This window comes from Blennius ocellaris (assembly GCF_963422515.1).
Source record: "Blennius ocellaris genome assembly, chromosome: 22".
Taxonomy (NCBI): Eukaryota; Metazoa; Chordata; class Actinopteri; order Blenniiformes; family Blenniidae; genus Blennius; species Blennius ocellaris.
The window spans coordinates 11017988-11034350 of NC_137671.1; the positions used below are offsets into that span (position 1 = coordinate 11017988).

General features: G+C 43.3%; 2 protein-coding genes across 6 annotated transcripts in view; both read left to right on the forward strand.

The window, feature by feature from the left end:
* wnk1b (WNK lysine deficient protein kinase 1b) overlaps positions 1 to 16363 on the forward strand; it is a gene marked incomplete at its 3' end in the record, with an annotated part of 81846 nt that overhangs the window by 44798 nt on the left and 20685 nt on the right. For all 5 annotated transcript variants that reach the window (XM_080518282.1, XM_080518283.1, XM_080518284.1 and 2 more), the window contains exons 4-11: positions 1390 to 1610; positions 2295 to 2452; positions 7544 to 7632; positions 8700 to 8839; positions 9020 to 9099; positions 9228 to 9542; positions 9773 to 9845; positions 10031 to 10224. In XM_080518282.1, the coding sequence (XP_080374408.1) occupies positions 1390 to 1610; positions 2295 to 2452; positions 7544 to 7632; positions 8700 to 8839; positions 9020 to 9099; positions 9228 to 9542; positions 9773 to 9845; positions 10031 to 10224 (1270 nt within the window). The remainder of the gene's footprint in view (positions 1 to 1389; positions 1611 to 2294; positions 2453 to 7543; positions 7633 to 8699; positions 8840 to 9019; positions 9100 to 9227; positions 9543 to 9772; positions 9846 to 10030; positions 10225 to 16363) is intronic.
* On the forward strand, positions 12533 to 16227 carry LOC308146598 (uncharacterized protein; the record flags this gene model as incomplete). The annotated part of the gene is made up of 3 exons (XM_080518501.1): positions 12533 to 12814; positions 14217 to 15653; positions 16192 to 16227. The coding sequence occupies 3 exons, from the start codon at positions 12533 to 12535 to the stop codon at positions 16225 to 16227; spliced, it is 1755 nt and encodes a 584-aa protein (XP_080374627.1).

Consider the following 16363-nt stretch of genomic DNA (forward strand, 5'->3'; position numbering starts at 1 on the left):
AAATCTGCCGCTGATAAGCGGAAATAGAAAATAATGTACACAGGACTTAAATAATCAAGAGTGATAATCAGGAAGAATCTGATGCTTTTAAAATGAATAGACACTTTGGTGTCCGAGCCCTGCCTCCCGAGGTCGGTTCCGCCGCCGCCGACTCCTCCGTCTGTTCCCTTGTGGCCGTCCCTCGGGTTTCCGCCCACATTCCTGAGACCTGCAAACCAGGTGGACTGACTCTCCATCAGCCACAGGTGTGGATATGTGATTGTCTGGCGCACTGTCAAAAGGAGCCTCCCTGCTCTTCCTCTCAGTTTAATACTGGGACGACTTCCAGACGCTCGTAACTCTGAACAGGAATATAGAGCTTAGAATTTTGGTTATATACTACCTGAGGGTTAGATTATACATTTAACTGTACCTTGTTCTTCTTTGTCATGAAATTTTGAATCTCATATAACACATTGTTTTTGCTTTGAGTCTCACATTTGAAAAAAAAAACGTCAGAATCTTCTTGTCCTTCTTGAAACTGACTCATTTCTTTCATTGAGCTCCTTTGCGTATCAGAGTCAGAGTGAACGGATCACATGTAAACGGCAGCAGCACATAAACAAGTTTAAGTTGGCTTGAAAGACCATCCTGTATTGATAAAGTTAAAAAAAAACTCTTGTATAGCAGTTCATTTATGAACCTGTATGTATTTCTGATTTTACGTTAGTATAGAACTTCCCCTTTTCCCCAAGTTCTTTTTTCACACACATCTACTGTTTTTAAACTACCATTTATTCATGCTACTGGCATATTTTCTTTTGTGTCCTGTTTTTAATTTCTTCTCATTATTTTCACTTGTACTAACAATGTTTTTGTTTTTGTTTGTTTTTTTACCCATTGTGAAAATGACTTTAATAGAAGGTTAGACTCCAAATTGATTTGAAGTTCAAACAAACACAGTTTCACACAAATTGCTCTGAAGGAATGCGTGGATGATTTACTGTCACTTTAAATTACAGCTTGTAAATCTTCAAAACAAACATGCACAGGAATGTGGGAATCTCTGTATATATGCGTTTGTGTTTTCATGAGAGTATTTGTGATGTTCTCATTAACAGATCGGTGATCCACTTTTTCTTTTTTTTTGTTTTAATTTCTATCGAGAGTTATACTTTAATTGAAGCCTCATCTGTGTTTCTGCAGCTCTCGTTAACTTGTTTCTCCATCCTCTGCCTCGCCGTGCTTTGATTTTGGGTATTTAGTTCTGTCAGATGATTTGCGTGGGAAGCAGCATTCAGCCTCAAAAAAGAACCGAGTTTATATTTGTTGGGACATGATTTGAAGGCCGCGCTGTTGATTGAAGCCACTTAAAGATCCGTCTTTCTGTTGTTTTTGTTCGTCCTGCAGCTACCTGAAGCGTTTCAAGGTGATGAAAATCAAGGTCCTGCGCTCGTGGTGCCGACAGATCCTCAAGGGCCTTCACTTCCTTCACACCAGAGCCCCTCCCATCATCCACAGGGACCTGAAATGTGACAACATCTTCATCACGGGGCCCACGGGCTCCGTGAAGATCGGGGACCTGGGCTTGGCCACGCTGAAGAGGGCCTCCTTTGCCAAGAGTGTCATCGGTAGGAAAACGCAAGACACGACAGAGTTCACCATTTAACGCCTCTCACTTTGAAATGTGTTCTCAAAAGTGACGTATCTCAGTGTTTATTGATCCAGCAGTTTAGAATATGAAATAGGGGAAACTTTCCCAACATTAAGCTTGCAGCGTCTAAAAATTTGGCAAATAAAGTGAAATGGCTAACCCCAACCCTGAGACGAGACCCCCCCCCCCCAACTATTTCAGTCCTCTCACATTTTCTTCACACACGCTCAGTAAATGAAGGCGCATACTTTCATGTGATACGCTCAGTAGGTCTCGCCGCGTCTTTCTAGTAATTAGGCCGACCGCAAGTATGTGGACGCATGCAGAAATCCACACGCACACAAACAGAACAAATATGCGCGGCCACCGCCTGTCAGTGGCTTTGTGTCACCCAGCTGTGTTTTTAAATTTTACATTTTTTTTCCCCCCACATCCAAAAACCTTCAATCATCAAATTTGGCACTTAAGTTGCGTGTTTTATGACGTGTGCGGTGATTCATGTGTGTTATTTAGTTCGAATGATTTTTACGACATTGCAGGCGATGAGGTCGTTCGGATTATTTATGAGACCACTTGATCGGGTAATGACGACAGCTAAACCTCAAAGAAAACTTTCTTTCTTTCTTTCTTTTTTTTTTCAAATGTGCTCGTCTTTCTCCAGGCACCCCAGAGTTTATGGCTCCAGAGATGTATGAGGAGAAGTATGATGAATCCGTCGACGTCTACGCCTTCGGGATGTGCATGCTGGAGATGGCCACCTCGGAGTACCCCTACTCTGAATGTCAGAACGCCGCGCAGATCTACAGACGGGTCACCAGCGTAAGTGTGTGTGCGTAATGTGGAAACACCGAGTTGTGACATTGGTGTGTTTAAATCTTGTTTGTACTTTTGGCTCAAATCCCCCGTCTCCCTCCACCTTGTTTACAGGCTGTAATAATAAGTTTTGCATGAGCTGCAGGACAAGCAGTCATATGACGCTGTTTTTGCACTCTCGCTTGCTCACCGGTTTTTCCTGCAGTCGTCTGAAGAGCTCGCTCTCATTTCTCTTCCACTCGGAGCAATTTAGGCTGCGTTTTCTCCTCCACCAGCAGAGGGCGATACTGAGCAATCGAGTTTTATACCAGGGCGCCGTGTTGCCCAAGCCTGTTTGTGTCGGGTTGTTGTAAGTGCTTTCTCTTGGGATGTGTTCTGTGTTGGCCTTGAGATGCATTAGCCCTGCAGCGTCTGAGTGGTTTCACTAATCGGTGAGCGCAGGTTGAAAATAAGTGCCCGTGCAAAAACGTGACACTAGAAAATGCTTCAAATGGCGACAAAGTAGAGCGATGAATTATTACAATTTAAGTTTGACACAGGTAAACAACATTAAATCAGTTTTAATCCTTAATGATTGAAAAATTAACGGCGCGCTCCCCTCCTCTGCTCTTCCGCGATTGAAGTACTCCTATAAAGTGCTTTTTAGATTGATCACAGCTCTTAAAAAAAATAAAAAATAAATAGATTTTCTATTTCTTTTCAAGCAGAAAGTTACAGTCTTTGTCCCTCTCAGCTTTTTGTAACATTTCCAGGTCTTTTACCCGCAGTTGATAAAAACAGAGGCAGAGAGGAACAGATGCAATCAGAAACTATTTTAAAGTTTGGGATGTCATCCACTCAACACACACACACACACACACACACACACACACACACACACACACACACACACACACACACACACACACAGATGGGAAAATGAGCTGCCTTGCTTCGTTTCCCCACAATATGAGTTCAGTTTTTTTAGAGTCTGTGTTTAATGGACCAGAATTTAGTAGAAATCTCTCCCAGTCTCTCTCGTCCAATCGTTATCCTTCTTTGTGATTCAGTTTTGTTTCATTGGAAACATCAGATCAGTTGTTTGATGCTCAGAGTGTCCCTGGTCCGTGCGTCATTACTCGAGGATGAGTGAAGTTCATCGTAACATGCCTCAGAAGAACAAGAACTTTATCCACATGCTTGTGATTTAGGTGCAAATTCTCATTCAAATCCTTTCGGTGTCGGTGCACGCTGTCGGACCGGCACGTTTAAAAATGAAAGGATTCGGATTAAGATCGTCTCTCAAACCTGCAGAGAAAATCCGCCTCCCGTCTTTCTTCCCTCTGTCATCTTTCCAATTTAATTCATGAAGCTTCTCAGGCGGAATGAATTCAGACGGTGTATTTCAATCCATATGTCTGTCTGGTGCTCTCCCTTTCTCGATCTCTCCCATCTTTTCCACTCGCAAAGTGAAAATCCCAGCCTCGCTCTGATCAAACTACATTTGATTACGACGGTGACCTCGTCCTCGGGGCTTGTGCTTGTTTGAAGATGCAGAGAGGCGCTCGCTCAGAGCAACGGAGCACGTCGGACAAACACTTTGTCCGACGGCCAAATTCAGTTGTGTTTGTTATCGTCGGGCAGACGCAGGCATGTGACGACCGCCGGGTGCCACAGTCACCTGCTTCCTTTTAATTCTCTGCCTAATCCGTGCCACCAGCTCCTCATCCTCTCTCTTTTATTTTTCTTCCTTCCTCTGTCCTCAAAAAGTCAGTCAACACGAAGTCACAAAAACTTTATTGTGAAAAATACTAAAACCTTTTATTACATGAAAAACTTAAGTGTGCAAAGACTCATTAGATCTGTAGTATATAAAAAAACAACAGTTACTGCCTCTTTTGACTCAAGTATTTTCAATTTTTCTATGAAAAGTCATTGGACAAATTAACCTTTTCGTTGGATTTTGGTTGCAATTTTAGCTTTTAAAACATTTTTGGGAATTCATTCTACCATCAACTTTACCAATCTGTCCAATTCATTGGGGTCAAGTATGAGACTGTCGCACACACTTATATTAACACATAAGGAGTCATCAGTTGAGCTCGAACTTACGTTTTCGGACTCTGGGAGGAAATAAAAAAAAAAAAATGTCTTAATCATATTTTTATTGAAATTAGGCTATACTGGACAATTTGTTGTTTGTATTGCATGCTGGTTGTCATTCCCTTTAAAAAGATTGACCAAAATCAAACGGTTCATGTCTTCACCTTTTAAAATATACATTTTTTTTTACAAATCAATTGAGGGACATTGAGTTCTAATGTCCCACATTAAAATGTAATCATTAGCTTCAGACTGGTATATGGTTAGGAGCTGGGAAGATCTGGGAATTCAGATATTTGATTGTTTCAGATAATCTTCAAATTTTTTGGTTTATGGTTCTAAAATTATACTTAAGATAATTCAGCCTTTCAGAGAGGTCAGGGTCTCCTGCAAATTGTCTCACGTATGGTCGTCAGCTTATGTCCTCTTGCAGTGACGTCCAGTGTTGTTGACATGCTCTGTGGTACTTCTGGGACATTCCTTACCTCCAATCAGCCTTATTAAACTCAAATCTGGGTTTTTCTCCATCTCCTCCACCCTCCCCTCTTCTGTCAGACCTAATACCATTACTTCCCCCATCAGTCCTCACTCTGTTTGGCTCAAGGAATCTGAGAGGGGGAGTGAGGGAGAGCGAGAGAGGGAGTGAGGGAGAGCGAGAGAGGGAGTGAGGGAGAGAGAGAGAGGGAGTGAGGGAGCGGGCGAGTCAGAGACGAGCAGGCCAGGAAAGAAAATAGTGGCTGGAGGGACGAGCAGACGGAGGAGGTCGTCAGCTGGTCAACCAGTGTAGACTAAACTTTTTTTTTTTTAATCATTTATCTTTCCATCATATTTTCTCTCTCTGAGTGCCCTCGAGGTAAGACACTTAATTGACAAAATTTAAAAGCTTCTGAATTCCCACCTGCTGCTATTTTAATTGCATTTTTGTTTTTTCTTCTGACTCTTTAAGCTTTGATGTCCTGTGTGATTTGTTTATGCAACCAGTCTGCATTCATCAGTTATTGTTCGTCTTATAGCTTAACGACGTAATAATCCCTGCTTTAACTCTTGTTTTGTTCATTTTTGGTTTGGATTTTTTTAGTGATTCTACTTTAAACAGTCTCTACTTTTACTGGAAATTAGAAATAGAACAGATGTAGTAAATATGTTTACCTGGTGACATCATGATGTATTTTACTAAGTGCATCCTTCCACAAGTTGAGATAAACTCTACCAAATTGAAGGTTTGGACACAACTTCTGTTTCAATGTTTTTTCTTTATTTTCATTACTTTTTCGATTGTAGATTCACTTTAAGGGCATCAAAGCTTTGACCGAACACATATAGAATCCCGTAGCAAATGAAAGAGTGTGAAATAACACAGAAAAACGTTTTATATTTTGGATTCTTCAAACGAGCTGCTTTAATTGCTTTGATTTCTGCTTTGTGCATTTGTGACATTCTCTTGAAGTCGTCACTTGAAATAGTTTTCCAACAGTCTTGAAGGAGTCCTGGAGATGCTGAGGACTTGTTGTCCCTTTTCACTTCAACTCTGCGGGTCAATCTCACCCCGAACCACCTGTATTGGGGTGTGGGTCATGTGACTGCGGTCATCTGGTGCGTCACTCCATCACTCTCGCTCTTGGTCAAATCGCCCTCACCTCAGCCTGGAGGCGTGTCATTGTGAGGTTGGCGAACAGGATGGGACGGCATGTCGCTGCGGTGGTGCCATGCTGGCTCAACGCGCTTTTGATTTTTAATAAATCTCCAACAGTGTTGCCAGCCAACAATTTTTGCAATTTTTATTTGTTAATTTTTCATTATATTTGCGCTGCTTTCTTTGTTTCTTCTGACTCTCAGGACTCAGAAGAGCTTTTTTTTCTTGGTGCAATTCTTCTGCTGGTTGCACCTATTAGGGTATCCTCCCCCAGAACAGTATTCTCGTGCCCTCAATTGGTTCTCAAAGACTGAGATTCATTATTCATCTATGGCAGGATAACCTGGTTTTCCCAGCAAATTTAACTCTTGGCTGAACTTTTACTTGGCATCCCCTCATACAACGGAACCTCCAACTGTCAGATGTTTAAACTTAAGACCTCATTCAGTTAAATTGAATAAACTATCAGGTAAAGCAGAAAATATCAGTGGAATCTTTCACCCTTGTCATTTTATACCTTTAAGAGGGATATTGTAGACATTTAACAAAAGGGTCTTCACATCCAGAGAAGAAATCAATGCACTGAATGAGCATAATCATTTGTCTGTAAATAAAATAAAAAGTTAATAAAAAAAACCAAATGCGCATGTTCTTGCAATTTACACTGTTGCATAGCAGTACAGATACATTTTTGGATGCTTTTCCATTACTCTTGGAAACAGTTTGAAATATATGATGGTACATAAAGAATTCCAAAAATGTACAAGAAGGAAAATGTAAACTGTGCGTTGCATTATTTCTTTTGTAATCTTTTATTTAATCATTTGACAACCAATGATCATTTTCAGCGACGGCCTGGCAGATAGAGGCAGATACACAAAAGATAAGCCAGACAGGTATTTAAAAAAAAACATTAAAACAGATAATACAGTGATGCCACTTATCAAACCAATCGCAGAATTTATGGTGACGGTGAATAAATGGTAAGTATATAAAGAGATGCAGCACTTTGCATCAAGAATGTAGTAAGAAGTGAAATACCAACACACACATGTTTAAAAATGTGATTTTCTTGGCGTCGTAAGTGAATGTAGTTTTGGAGATATGGGCCAATACATTGTTGAAAAGTATTAAACGCTTATGGTGACAGACGGTGCTTCTGTGTGTGTGTGTGTGTGTGTGTGTGTGTGTGTGTGTGTGTGTGTGTGTGTGTGTGTGTGTGTGTGTGTGTGTGTGTGTGTGTGTGTGTGTGTGTGTGTGTGTGTGTGTGTGTGTGTGTGTGTGTGTGTGTGTGTGTGTGTGTGTGTGTGTGTGTGTGTGTGTGTGTCTGCATTTTCAATTTTGTTCAGAAGCTTGATTACTCTTCTGCTGTGTCTGTGCAGGGAGTGAAGCCCGGCAGTTTCGACAAGGTCGCCATTCCCGAGGTGAAGGAAATCATCGAGGGCTGCATCAGAACGAACAAGGACGAGAGGCGAGTCGTGGGAACAAAATCACTTTTTCACCAGGCTGATTAAAGTTCACATATTCTGAATGACGCAACATCATCTGCAAATCACTCCCATAGCAGGTTACATGATCCCACGGCCATTTTTTGTTCCCCCCCAGAATCCAGCCAGTGTTGGAGACTGAATCATTCGCTTGACTAATCGAGCTTATTCTGTGACTCTTATTTCAAAGAAAACTCCTCTTTGCTCAAAGTCTAATCACTAAGAGATCTTTAACAGCCGCAATGTTTCTTGCGTTTATACATTTTTTTCCTAATCGCTGTGCGTGAAGTGTCATGTGGCGATGTTGCATAACAGACAGACCCGACAACATGACTCTGATTTTATTATAAACAGTGACACCACCTCTCTGGATCCCTTTAAATCTCACATTCTATAGGACCGATCTATGATGAAAACGTTTACATGATACAGGGTGGGATGATCTGTAGTCACGGCCACTGTGTCCAACACACACACACACACACACACACACACACACACACACACACACACACACACACACACACACACACACACACACACACACACACACACACACACACACACACATCACTGTGGATCTACTACTGTAAACACGCAGTAACAAAGTTTAAGTAATTTCATTCTGTTTTAAAGTTTCCTTTGCACGTGTGGAGAAATCCAATTGTAAAACTATTTTCTTTAACTCTCGTTCTAACTCACATTTTCATGGTTAATCAGTTCTCTGTTCTCTCTGCTACTTTGGAAGCTTCTTCTTTCGTTCATTTTTTTTTCTTCAGAAAACCATCAGGACATCCAGCTTTATGACACCAAGGTCATAAAGTAGAAAGCTGTTCTCGGCCAGCATATAAACATTTCCAGCAAATTAATCCAATTCCATGCAGTCTCTCATCACAGTCTTATGTTATCTCATAAGATCAGCTCACATGGCTTTCATCATTTTGAACAAATTACTATCGAGGAGTAACTCCGCTTCTTCCGTTTCTGCCTGAACTGCCACGGATTGTGCTGCATTCATCTAATTCTAGCTTCTGGCCTCTCGTCCTTTTAGGTACGCCATAAAGATCCTGCTGAACCATGCGTTCTTCCAGGAGGACACGGGAGTCAGGGTCGAACTGGCAGAGGAGGACGATGGGGAAATGATCGCCATCAAACTGTGGCTCAGGATAGAAGACGTTAAGAAGCTGAAAGGCAAGACGATCTTTTGTTGTCCATTTAATAAGATAAAAAAGCGATAAATTCATTCGCAAACAGCGCATTTCGGTTGCTCCCTTCCCGTGTTGCCCCGGCAGATCAAGTTTTTACGCCGGTTTCTGCATACAAGTGTCCTGTAGCTCACAGCCTGATCAGCTCCATTTAACATGTTTGCAGGCAAATACAAAGACAACGAAGCCATCGAGTTTTCCTTTGACTTGAGTAAAGATGTCCCTGAAGATGTGGCCCAGGAAATGGTATGTATGGAAAACGATGACGCTTACATGAATGTATGTTTCCTTAGTTTTCGTGACACTTTGAGATTCGTATCTAACTTTTAGACATGTTGTGTTATGTTTCTGTCTGAACTTTGAAACACCACCAGGTTGAGTCTGGCTACGTTGCTGCGGGCGACCATAAGACCATGGCCAAGGCCATCAAGGACCGCGTGTCTATGATCAGAAATAAGCGAGAGCAGAGGCAGCTGGTACGAGAGGAACAGGAGAAGAGAAAACTGGAGGCGGAACAACTACTGAAGCAGCAGCAGCAGCAACAACAACAACAACAACAACAACAGCAACAACAGCAGCAGCAACAACAACAACAACAGCAACAACAGCAGCAGCAGCAGCAGCAGCAACAACAGCAGCAGCAACAACAGCAGCACCAACAAGAGACACTAAAGTCGACACACTCGCAGGTTTGTTGGATTCCTACTCAGCTGTGTTTACTGCTGTTAAGAACATCTTGATACTGACTGGTTGTTGTTCTGGGAATAATGTATTCCACTTGATTCTCCTTATCAAGACAATTCTTGTCATTGATTTATACTTCAAACACCATGTGGTGCCTTTCTTTCTCTGTGAACATGTGCATTTTCTTATCTTATTACCCTGGATTGACTCCTGCATTTTGTCTGGTCGCCATCAGGCTGAGGCGGAGGAAGCGGAGGTGGAGCATCATCAGCAGCTTCACTATCAGCAGACTGGCATCTCACACACATGTAAGTGCAAATAATCCACGTATTATATTGTTTATTATTTCGCTATTACAAGTTTTGAGCCAACTCTTCACCTATTGTACCTTCATTACATATATTATATACTACAGTGTTGGTCAGATAGTTTCTAGATCAGTTATTGAATCATTCAATGAGGCAAATTGAAAAAAAACCCACGTCTGTTTCAGCTGAAGGAGGCGTTGACAGTGGCCAGGGCTCCTCGGTTTTCTCCTCCGACTCCCCCCACCTGGGTCAGCTGAACATGTCGTACAACTGCCCCCCTTCCTCCCATCCCCCATCCCAACCCCAGACCCCTTACCCCTCCGCCCCCTCCGCTGCCCCGCAGCAGCACCCAGGCTACGCTCAGCCGCAGCAGCCCATGGTAAGTCCTTCCCTTCAAGTTACTATCACCTGTGAGCGTTAGCACAGTTCCTGTGTTGGATTGGGAGTGAGTTGGCGTGAAGATTGCAGTGTTTGGAAATGGCTTTGGAAAATGTCACATCCGATCAGAGATTTTTAATGTTCGATAAATAACCTCTTTAAGAAAAGAAGCATCCGAACGCATTGAACTAAAAGCATGCAGCTACAACATTAAACTCTCAGACACAAGCAAGTTAGTCACTTAGTATTTAAAGCGTCTGTAGGGTAAAGTAATCTTGTTAGTCTGCAGTGGAGCAAGTCATCTGCTCTCATTTGTTGACCAGTGTAGCCAATAATGTACCTCCTGTTTGTTTGGGTCTTGGATGTCAGGCAGTATTTCTCCACTGCAAAAATCCACGTCTTTTGTTCACCATACTACTATTTTGTATATCAACCAGTTACTTCTTTCCTTCTGTCGCTGATCCCCCCCCGAATTCTTATTCTTTGTGCCGAGATCCAAATATTTTCACTTTGCTCCTTCATCTCTGCCTCCAGTTGTCACACTGGTTGCTTAAGTGTCACAATTAAAATGTGTTGTTTATTCCATTGTTTCATTCTGTTTTGGTTTAATGTTTATATTGTGTTTTTGTGCGGAGTTGTTGGATTATTACACAATTTAATCTTTTTCATATTTTGATGAAGTAATGGACTGTGTGTGTGTGTGTGTGTGTGTGTGTGTGTGTGTGTGTGTGTGTGTGTGTGTGTGTGTGTGTGTGTGTGTGTGTGTGTGTGTGTGTGTGTGTGCGTGCGTGCGTGCGTGCGTGCGTGTGTGTGTGTGTGTTATGTTTATATATTGCCAAATATAATACAGTCATCTCAGGGCACTTTTACAAAACAAATAATACTGGAGACACTGCAAAGGAAAAACAAGAAAAGCTTTGCAGAATCAGGATCGGATGTGGAGATTTTCTGCTGTTTTGTCTGGGACGACGAGTTTCTAGTTTGACACGTTGAAAAGTATCATCTGGTTTCATGGACAATTAGATTTGTGTATCGTCTGCATAACAGTTGAAATTATTAGCGTATAGAGGATGCTTATAATGTCAAAAATATAGGTCATAACAGTAACCCAAACTGGGGGGAAACAACCACTCCCTCGGCTCGTGGATCCTCCCTTTGACTCTCTTACAGATAGATGAGCTCTGCTCTCTAAAATTACAGCTCATTAGCATTTAAAGGTACAGACACAGAAACAGCCTGTTCTCAGTAGAGCTCACTAGAGGGACTTTTAGACTGGCTGAAATTTGGGATGGAGGCTGGATTTGGGCCAATTCACCTTGAATTCAATGTTGTCAGACCTCTGGCATCTATATGAAATTGCTGTAAAACTGTATAATAGGCGACCTTTAAAGTACAGGTGACCTCCCTGTGATTAATCTCCGCCTATGCTGCTGTTTTCACTGTACTCATCAGCTGTTGGGCATTGAGCATTAGCACTGAAGCATATGAGTCACATTCCTGGCTCTAGGGAGCTTTCTAATTAGCAGCTAATGAAGAAGTGAGCATTTCTCATTTAGTTATGTCACATTAGATTTTGTGTTTCGATGACCTTTCACTTAGAAATGTTCCTGACCGCGTTGTTGTTGTTGAACTGGACAATGATTCAGTTTACTTACTGTCTAATTGGATAACACGATCATGGATTTAGCATTTTTAGAACTCTTTTTGATGCAACTTAGGATTTCCCAGACGCTTTTTCTGACGAAAGCCTACATTTTGGAGCCAGTGGAATAACAAATAGACTTTTCTTCGTAAATTTAAATCACTTCTCAAAGGTTTATTTTGAGTAACTGTTTCCCCTGTTTGTGTATTGTGTTTATATATATATTTCATGGCTTATTTTTGCCTTCCAATCCTTTTTTTTCCTTTTTTTTGTTTTCTTTTGTCATTGTTATGGTTCAGTGTGCCTTCTTGCTTTGTTTAACTTGTGTTTTCATGAAATTGCTGTTTCATCACTGAAATTGTTATTTGCCCTTTTTTTTTCCTCCTATAACATTACAGGAGCTGTTGTTTTGCTTTTATTGAATTTATTGTGATTGTAGAAATCGATGTTGCATGTAAAAGTCTCGCTATTTCATTTATTGTGTAGTTGTTGTTGGGTTTTTTTTCAGTTTTGTTTTCCCAATTCTGCTCTTTCTCTCATGTTCTTCATTTAAGCAGTTTAGTTTAGTTTTTTGTCCTGATTTCTTTGTTTTCCATGTTGGTCCCACCCTCTGCCACCACCCCTCCCTGGCCTCCAGCCCGTGTCGTGGCCCCGTCGAAGTCGTAGCATGTCTGTTTGCGTCCCTCCTTCCTCCTACTCCTTCTCTCGCGTTCCTTCACCCCTGGCTGCCCCTCCAAAAAAGCCCACCACACCCCCTCCAGACCTGTCCTCTTCATCCTCCTACACCACCGCCGCCGCCGCCGCCGCCCCTTCACCTCACAAACATCCCGACACGTTCGCAGGGCGTCTCTCCAAGGCCCTGGAGACGGTCCTGCCCCTTCACTCTGCCTCTCCTGTGCCCCGGACCAGGCAGCGGAGGGCCAGCCTACCTGCCCTGTTCTCCTCCCCCGTAGGTTTACGTAAACACCTGAGGTGGTGACGAATAATGAGGAAGAGAGAGAGAAAAGTTCATGGTTAAACTTAAACATAATAAATGAGTCAGAAATGGAATTTTTATATAATTTCAACACATCTGTTGAAAAACTGCTTGTAAAACATCAGGCCTGCAGAAAAATCTGCGTAACCAATTGAATCCATCTGAATTGGCAGCTTCGTCCTCATGAGTAGACTTCATATCTACAGCTGTGGTCAGTCCTTTTTTTGTTTTACAATCATCCCAAATTCACTCTCTCTCTCTCCCTCTACTCTGCCACAGTGTGCTCATATTTAGTACACACTGAGTGGCCTGAGCATAAACGTTGCTCTTTAACAAATCTCTATGATGTGCATCAGACGATGGAAAGACTGCTCCTTTCAGATTTAAATAAATCATCTAGAAAAACAAATCTCAACTGTGTCCAAAACTCTTCAAAATATAAATAGATAAGTGAGTTTGTTTGCAGTCCGTATGACTACAGTTCCCCTTAATGGACCTTACCAGTCATGCTCCCCATGCAGCTATGGACTCATGACTTCAATTATTTAGCTACATTTTGATCTATTTTCCAGTTTTCACTTTTTATTTGTATCTTAACTTAATCTTGCAGGCTACAAGTACCCGGTTCACCCTTTAACAAGAAATATGTGGTCAACTTCTCTATTATTTCCCCCATAACTTAAAGACAAAAATGGATGAAACCAGTACTGGTGAGAATTGGAAAAATGAGTTTGCATTACACGCCTTCATAAAACCGTACTGTTTTTGTTGCAGTAGGGGAATTTTTAAGCACACATCCATCACATGCAAAAAGTCCTAATTAGGCCAATTAATGTTGGAAAACAGATTTTCATGGAGATTTTTTTTAAATGTAACGCATAAAATATGACTGGAATTTCTCAATTACCAAGGATTTCAATTTGTTCCAGACCATCGATATGCATCTATGAAACAGAAGACAGTTTTTCGGATCCCAGATGCACGAGTCAGTACTTGGCCTCTCTTCTATTCGCATTTAACCTTTAATTTTCAATCCCCCTGTGAACCTGGGTGCCTCCCCTTGCCTGTCTGGTCTCTGTATCGTCTGACTGTCTTGGCGCGTCACTTTATCTGTCTCATTATAACCAGCTTTTTTATGTCCGTCCTCCCCCTCTGTGTTTCATTTCATCACTTCATCCTACAGCTTTGAAATTGATCAGGTTCTTTCCTAACCTCACAATTTCACTTTCAGTGTGGAGAGTGAATATTTTCTTTCTCTGGTGGCCTTAAGTAATACTCTTTGAATATAATTTTTTTTTTTCTTTCCATTTCATGTGGGCCTTTGCTGTGGTTTTCTGAGTCTCATTCTTAAATCCATTGTATCTCATTGTCGCAGCAGCATTCAATGCATCATCCCTACAGTGGAGGAGCGGGGACAGGAGGAGGAGGAGCAGGAGGGAGTGTCCCTCTACAAACTCTCCCAGATCCCCCAACAATTTTCTTCCCGTCTATCCCCGAGCGCCCCATTTCTTTCTCGCCTCCTCCCACCGGGCCTCCGAAGGGCTACAACACCCAGCGGCGCAAGAGCACTTCTATTCTGGAGGCACATACGCGGCACTTCCAGCCTGCCTACCCCCGCTATGGGAGCAGCCTGCACCCCTTTACTGGGATGGAGGGTGTCGAGGCCCCCTCGCTTTTTATGGTCAATCCCGGTTTTGCAGCCGCCGCTCAGAGACTCGGTGTTGGGGAGCCGCTGCACCTCCCGGGACAGTCTGATCCAAGTCTGTACGGCTTCAAAGACATGAGAGCCGAGCACGAGGAGGCGGTGAGGAGATTAAGTCTAAATCAAGCCGCCTTATTGGACCATTATGAAGCGATGGCATATGGGGGGTACCCAATGACCGCACACCAGCTGAGTCACTTGAGTTTCCATCAGCAGATGCAGGCGGCGGCGGCGGCTGCCAGTTTGGCCTTTGACCCCGGTCCTCCGTCTCAGCCGGGGTTTCTGCACCCGCACCTGATCCAGAGAATGAGCGCACACAGCCCGATACCTCCACCCTTACCCCCCATGAGTGTGTCCGCAGGTGGCGCTGTTCCTCCGCCGTCAGCTGAGGTGTGTTATCCTCCGCAGCACGCCTCCTCGTCCTCCTTCCCCATTTCTGCTCCCCCCGTGATGGGCGAAGCTCCTCCGCCTACTGGCAGCGTTTTTGAGTTTCACTTGGCTGCGGCGGCTGCAGCCGCCGCCGGAGACCCGAGCCTGCTGGCATCCAGACTGTACCGGGCGCGGAGGAGCTCCATGGACCTCCCTCTGGAGGACAACGGTGGAACGGGATCCGGTGGCTCAGGCTCCTACAGCCGACTGCAGCCCGTGACGGAAGAACTGTACTCGTATGTCAGCCCGGAGCTCCCCCTGCCACCCGGAAGTCTCCTCCTCCACCATGTCGGCGTAACGGTGAAGGACAGGAGCCCGGAGCCCTCCAGTGACTCCCTGGCTTCTTCTGATGCCGGAGAGTTCCAGTCGCCTCCCCCACCTCCTCTTCAGCCTTCGTTCGACTCCTCGGCGGCTCAGTCCATCCCCCGCTCCTCCTCCACCTCGCTCTACGACTCGCCGGGCGGAGCACTTCGGATCGATCCCCAGGGGCATCCTCCCTCCGCGCAGAACTTTCTCCCCATCACCCCGGCTTCTGAGCTGGCGCTCGGGGGAGCGTCGTCCACTCAGCTGGAGTCTCTGATGCAGAACGCCTGGGCCCGGCACGGAGGGGTGGTACCAGCCCAGCCTGATATGACCTACCATGAGTCATTGCTGGCCATGCAGGCTGTTAACTCCACTCTGGTACAAACCTTAAAAACACCCCGAATACCTGTGGGTCAGTTACTAGTTTTAATTCTTCTGGCTGCTTTTTAATAGAAATTCACAAATATAAAAAACAAAACAAAAAAACTATAGATGGATCATTAGATTGTTTTTGATAGTTTATCACATTCAGGGATCCATTTTCATGGAATTGACTGAGGATGCATTACTGGACACACCAGTCAGCCATAACATTATGAATACTGACAGATAAAATAAATCAATTGATTTACATCCAAAATGATTAACATAATAACTCAAATGCAACTGTACAACAACCACCCACAACTACAAAAATGGACAGATGCATAGATTTATTCCAAGTTTGAGCCAAAGCCTAGCTGCTAACTGATTGGGTGAGCACATCTACTAAGCTGCAGTTGCTGTGGCGGGTTTTTAGTCAGTATTTATCGAAAGTGATCCAATGCAGACATTGGTTAAGAGTCATGGTTTACTTACACAAGTGTCCCCATGGGCTCAGAGCTTAACGGGTCCGTTGCTAACATCTTGGCGCCAGATGCCACAGCTGGGTTGGAAGCACAAAGAGCGATAATGTTATGGCTGATTGGAGCTTTTTCCAACATTTGTGAATTCATTGCTGTGGCGATCACAGGATCATCAGGTAGTGGTTTAATTGGCATAAAGACAGAATAATTTAATTCATTAATCAAAATGAATTACTCCGGGAG